The 6583-nt window shown below is 35.9% G+C and overlaps 1 protein-coding gene across 5 annotated transcripts in view; it reads left to right on the top strand.

The window, feature by feature from the left end:
- Positions 1-772: 772 nt before the first annotated feature.
- Positions 773-6583, top strand: part of col12a1a (collagen, type XII, alpha 1a) — a 95269-nt gene continuing 89458 nt past the window's right edge. For all 5 annotated transcript variants that reach the window (XM_067366756.1, XM_067366755.1, XM_067366753.1 and 2 more), the window contains exons 1-2: positions 773-882; positions 1486-1591. In XM_067366756.1, coding sequence (XP_067222857.1) covers positions 1522-1591 — 70 coding nt within the window. In that variant the 5' untranslated portion in view covers positions 773-882; positions 1486-1521. The remainder of the gene's footprint in view (positions 883-1485; positions 1592-6583) is intronic.

Below are 6583 nucleotides of genomic sequence, written 5' to 3'. Positions count from 1 at the left end.
ACATTTATGTAAAACATCATTGTTTCTTGGGGACATAAAATCCACCAAACTGTAGGAATGACCCACAAACTTAAAAATACTAAGTTCATAAGTTGGTAATTGTAGTATTCATGAGAAAAATGGATCTATGGTATAAAAACGCCATTGAATAACGTGACCTGATCTCCCTCTATCGGCAGCTTATGACACACTTATAAGTAGGCTACATACTTTACCATCGAATAATGTGTTTCTAGTACGCAGCTGTAGTATGTGATTTAGCATGCAGTCTCTCGTGAGGACATACATACTTCGTTTGAAGTGTAGGCAGCTTCGTTATTAACAAAATAGTTAATTATAACAAAACACCCCCTTCACAATATAACTGAATCGACGGTTTCCCCCCTCAAATAGCCTGTAAGTCTAAATACGAGGATTCAGTACTACTAAGGTAATGGAAATTTACGCTAAATTATTGAATTACGTATGTAAATTAGATTATATACTTTACATATTTTTGTTTTCTATTTTTTCTTTTTCGAGTGCTCTACTTTTCTGAGCAGACACTGAGACATTAATATGGAAGCTTGATAAAATGAATATATAGTAGCCTATTAAAACTTAAGCATCACCTCATCTGCATCCCACTGAAGTGGATTTCAGCACATTCTTCCCGTATCTCTGTTTTAAAAGTGGGGGGCTCCATTCTTGAGGAATTTCGTAAGGGAGAAAAGTTGGGAACAACCCCCTATTTAGTGTCAGGTTGTGCTCAGATACCTCCCATTCTCTCAGAGGTTTCCCTCACTGCTGGAGGAGCGCGAGGAGCCTCTCCTTCTGTCTGTCTGGAGCGGGACTTCACTTCAGCCTTCACTTTCCATTTGTGATACTGACGAACTTTAACAGGTCTGATTACGCTTTCTTTACTTCATTCAATCACTTCTCTAGATTTGCATGGGAAATGTAATTCACGTGATCAGTGAATGAAATAAACGTTTAATATTTAAAAAAATAAATATTAGTCGGGGATTGTTTTCATGTCTGTAATTTCGTAGTGAGTTGTGTGACATGTTTAGTGTATTCAATCACAATTTTATAAAATTATTTTATGTTTCCTTTAGCGCTTATTTATGAAATCGTGCAATTTGAGCAAATAGGCTTCTTGAAAAAAGCTTTTAGTTTAAATGTTTAGCAGAAATCATTTTGAGATAATAATTAATTCACGTTGGTCCCATCTAAAGCCTATTAATCACATTAATAATTTTTCATATTCACTGCACTTGTGTAAAGCTCCACATGGAGGCGCTCGTGAGCCGTAACGCAAATCTCTTTCTCAATTCTGCACTGTTACTAATCTAATAGTCATTTACATATTCATTGTTTAAATGAATGTTTGGGCCACATTAAGTACAGAATAAAAAGTACACCAAGAATGTTTTGGGATGATGATGATGATGCTGTGCAGTGAATACAGAAATAAGGTTGATTTGTTTTTTCTTCTCTTTGTAGATTAATTAATGAGCTGCTGACTGTGTGTGTATAAACATGGAGATCAGGCTGTCTCTGGCCGCTGCTGCACTCTTTACTCTATTACTGAATTCTGTCGAGGCTCAAGGTATAGTCACATGCGGTCTATCTCTCTTCTATTTTAAACTTTTTTTTTTCTTTTTTTTTTTACAGTGAAATAGCCTGTTTTTGGACACTAAGTGTATATGCAACCTTAACTTTTTGAATATTGTATATTAAGCTGTATTAATACTCAGACCATACTTAAGTTATATAATTGACTTCTACAGTATATAGTTATGTACTATATATAGTCATAGATTTATAGAAAGATATAGTTCAATAAGCTATGAAATGAAGATTTACTAACAAAGTATGTGCTATATTCGTTTAAAAACTGTACTCTTTATGTTAAGTGTGATTTCAGTGCTCCTAAAGGTACACTTACACACACACACACACACACACATGCAAAAAAAAAAAAAAGTCATGTAATCTGCCGTTTGTAGCGAGGCATGTCTCTGCAGCGTGAAACAAAGAAGTCTGGGATTGTCATCACCTCCTCTACGAGTCAGTTATTGTCCAATGAATTACCACAGTAATTACATGAAGAGCTCAAATGAAAACATTATTACAAAAGCATCATTATTAAACAACAGAAAAAGGTTCAACTGCAGACCTTTTAATTGATTTTTGCAGTATGAGTTAGGATTTTTAACAGCTCAAAAGTGTCCTTAGGGCAAAATTCAGTCTAATAGATGACAGTTTTTGTTTTCTTGCAGAGACTCAATTCTCTTCAGTCAAATTCAAATGTGCAGTAATCATGAGTTAAAAGATATGCAACAAAATCACTTAGTTTTGAACTGTTTGAACACTGTGTATAGCAGGATCAGGGATGCCAGATCCCAGAAAAATTCCAGCCCAAAACCTACTCAAAACCCGCCTAAAAGGATTGAAAACTAGCCTAATCCCCCCATAAAGGGCCTTAAAATAAACATTTTTATATTTATTTTATGCTTTATTTTTTCTAAATTTATAGCTACACTATAAAAATTATTTTCACGATTTATCACAACATTTTTTCTTTTGTCAATCAATGAGTTTTTGTTCACCTTCATTGTATAAACTCAAATTTTTCATTTCAATGAACTCATCATTTTAAGGCAAGGTAACCTGCTTTTTTAAGTTAAACCAACAATTCTTTTTTACAGCGATATTATGGCCATATTTAACTATTTAATCTGTGTATATATATATATATATATATATATATATATATATATATATATATTACTTTATCATTTTTAAGCACTTTGCATGATAAATTAGTTTTTAAATGTAAGATATAAATCTGAATAACAATGCCACAACATATATAAGCTAGTTTTTGCCTTAAAATTGATATTGTCCTTTCACTACACTTCCTCTTACATTAAATTAAAATCCTGATATTTTTTAAGAGTTGGCATTTTTGCACATTTGAGAAACTGCCCAATTGCCCCTGGCATCTCTGAGCTGGATACACACGTATAATCAGTAGTAAAATGGATAAGTGTTTTCTCCCACATGATTTGAAGTTGTTTTAGTCTAAGAGGGATATATAATTAAAGTCGCCACACAGCATCACTTTATCCCAGTGACAGCTGTCTCGGGCGAAAATGATGTGAGAACCTGAGGATGGAGTTTGATTCAACTGGAAAACCAAATGGAAACTTTCGTTTTTTTGTGCTGTAACAGAATGGAAAGATGTAACATGAGAGGGCTGAAGTAGTCCTCAGACAGCACAAAGACAAAGAGCCTTTTTAGGTTTCCTCACGAAAACGCTGAGTTGCAATCCATATGGAAAGTTAATATGCAGTAATGTTTAATGTCAGCACATGTTGCGGAATTACTTTGGCATCTGTTCGGCTTCTCCGGGAGACTCCAGCCTCTTTTCCGAGCTGCCTGGCAACGGCGCTAGCCAGAAAGAATGCCTGACTGGCTGGAGGTTATTGACGCGGGGCAGACTCTCTCTCCGGGGGACGAGAGGAGCGCTCTCCTGTCGGGCCTCCTCGTCCTGAAGTTTCCAGAAACTCAACACGAGCAGACGTTTGTGTCACTTTCGTTATTAAACTGTCAACAGAGTCAACAAAGCTGTCCGGTTCCATTATTTCACACGAGTTCACTGAGCTGGTATTAAAGCTCGAGTCTTAAGCACATGGTAGGTGGTGTTTCATACACGGTTTGTGCGCGCTGGTGCCGTGACACCTCCCTTAAGATGCCTCAGCTTGACATCTGTGAATCAGTGAAGACTCGTGGGTTCGGAGAAGGGCAGAGGCCTGTCCGGACACAGACTGTTTGAGTTTGATGCGTCAGGTTGGTGAGCATTCTTTCTCCAGCAGGTCGTATTATTTGTCGTTTGCCTGGTGTGTTTCCTCCACCGTTTATTTTAAAATGATATTCTGCTGCTCTGGCCTACATCCACACACACGTCTTTCCACCCTTCTTTTTCTTTGTGCATGTGACATTTCGCCACGTAATCATTATCCAGCTGCCCATTAAGTAGAATTATGAAAGGTGGTGCATGGAAAAAGATGATCAAGGTTTCTACAGGGAAGATCCGCTCTTATAAAGAGCAGACACTGTGGATCTTCATCACCTTGTTGATGAAGAGTAGGAATAAATGCACTAGTTTAATCATCATAAAAATAAAGGTTTCAATTAGAACCAATTTTAATTCTCTACACTGCAAAAAAAGATTTTCTTACTCAGATTTTGTCTTGTTTTTCATTACAAATATCTAAACATTCTTAAATCAAGATCAAAATTTACTAGAGAAGCAAAATGAGTAGGTTTAGTTCACTTCAGAAATAAAATTTCCTGATCATTTACTCACCCCCACGTCATACAAGATGTTTATGTCTTTCTTTCTTCAGTTGAAAAGAAATTAAGTTTTTTGAGGAAAACATTCCAGGATTATTCTCCATAGTGGACTTCAACAGGGTTCAAAGGGTTGAAGGTCCAAATGTCAGTCTCAGTCCAGCTTCAAAGTGCTCTACATGATCCCAGACGAGGAATAAGGCTCTTATCTAGCGAAACGATTGGTCATTTTCTAAAAAATTAAAAATGTATATACTTTTTAACCACAAATGCTCATCTTGCACTGCTCTGCATTGTGCCACGCATTATGTAATGGAAAGGTCACGCGTGACGTAGGTAAAAGTACAGATCCAATGTCTACAAAGCAAACGTGCAAAGACTAACACCATGTCCTAACCAGACGCGATATGCGATAAAAGGCATCTTTTCCATGTTAATCGGAGTTTTTGTCCTAACCAGCCGCGACGGCGACACACGAATATTCTGAGAAACGGTTTCTATTTCTCCGCGACGTCGCAGCTGGAACAGCAACACAAAGTATGCCAATATTTATGTGCTTTTTTTAATGTTAAAAGCGTCTAATGTGAGTTTGAATATCGTTGTTCCCAGCTCTTTAGCTGTAATGAAAATAACACTAACGTTAGCTAATTCACCTCAGATCTTAAAAAATAAATAAATGGGCACAAGAACGTTCAAACTGTCAAGTCAATGCGAACAAACAAGTGTATTCTATGACAAAGGTTGGTTCAGTCACTCCGTAATGTCCGTATGTACTTTAAATAATGTTAAATTATATAATATTTATGAATGTAACGTTACTACTAACCAATTTCATTGTGTCTGATATACTCTTGCCAAGAGAGCCCGCCCACACTCTCTTCTGATTGGCTGTGGTTTTTGATTGATTTAATCACTTCTCATTGCGTTGTCGCTGGAATATTATCGTATCGCGTCTGGTTAGGACAAACGCCCTTTACAAAAAAGTAAAAAAATGCTGTCGGACGATTTTGAAGTTGGAGGAGAAAATGAGTTTTTCGCTCTACCGCGGTACGTCACGCATGACCTTTCCAACGTAATTACGGAATGCACATCACAGAGCAGTACAAGACGAGCACTGTGGTTGTGGTTAAAAAAGTATGTACATTTTTACTTTTTAAGAAAATGACCATTCGTTTTGCAAGGTAAGACCCTTATTCCTCGTCTGGGATCATGTAGAGCCCTTTGAAGCTGCATTGAAACTGCAATCCACCCAGTGAACCCCACTGAATTCCACTATATGGAGAAAAATCCTGAATGTTTTCCTCAAAACCTTCATTTCTTTTCAACTGAAGAAAGAAAGACATGAACATCTTGGATGACATGGTGAGTAAATTATCAGGACAAATTAAATTCTAAAAAATTCTGAAGTGAACTAATCCTTTAAGTCTTGCTTTCTGAAAAATGTATTAAAATTAATTGAGTTTATGATTAAAACAATAAAAAAATTGGAGTGAGAAAGATAATCGTGTTTTCCATATCATTTTTTCTTGTTTTAAAGGGATAGTTCACCAAAAAATGAAAATTCATTTACTCCCCCTCAAATTGTTCCAAGCCTGTATGAATTTCTTTGTTCTGTTGTACACAAAGGAAGATATTTGGAAGAATGTTAGTAACCAAGCATATTTCACCTCCCATTGATTACAATAGTAGGAAAAATATATACTATGGCAGTCAATTGGGGGTTTTGCTGTACACAAATCTTCCTTTGTGTTCAGCAGAACAAAGAAATTCATACAGGTTTGGAACAACTTGAGGGGGAGGAAATGATGACAGAATGTTCATTTTTGGGTGAACTATCTCTTTAAGCATAAACTCACTAAACTTTGATAAAAAATTTTTTTAAGAAAACAAGACTTATCTCATGTCATTTTGCTTCTCAACAATATGTATCTTGATTTAAGAAAAAATACAAAAATATATTTTTTTGCAGTCTGAAAAAGCATGTTCTGGTGCTTTAAAAAACCCAGAAACAAAAACATAGATCTGAAGAAACTAATCAATAAGAACTTTCTCCACTTTAAAAGTTTCTATCAACCTTTATTTTTGAGTGTGCTAAACACTATTGTAATATTGCACTCTGCTGGTTAAATATACTAATTCATTTCTGTGAAATGAAGCATGTTTATTATCCTCTATTGGTTACATTTTGGATGAATCACCTGTTTTTCCTCTGCATTCAAGACATTACCCTGACAGCCGAGAT

The sequence above is a fragment of the Chanodichthys erythropterus genome, chromosome 18 (genome assembly GCF_024489055.1).
Source record: "Chanodichthys erythropterus isolate Z2021 chromosome 18, ASM2448905v1, whole genome shotgun sequence".
Taxonomy (NCBI): domain Eukaryota; kingdom Metazoa; phylum Chordata; class Actinopteri; order Cypriniformes; family Xenocyprididae; genus Chanodichthys; species Chanodichthys erythropterus.
This window is presented reverse-complemented; position numbering and strand designations above follow the sequence as displayed.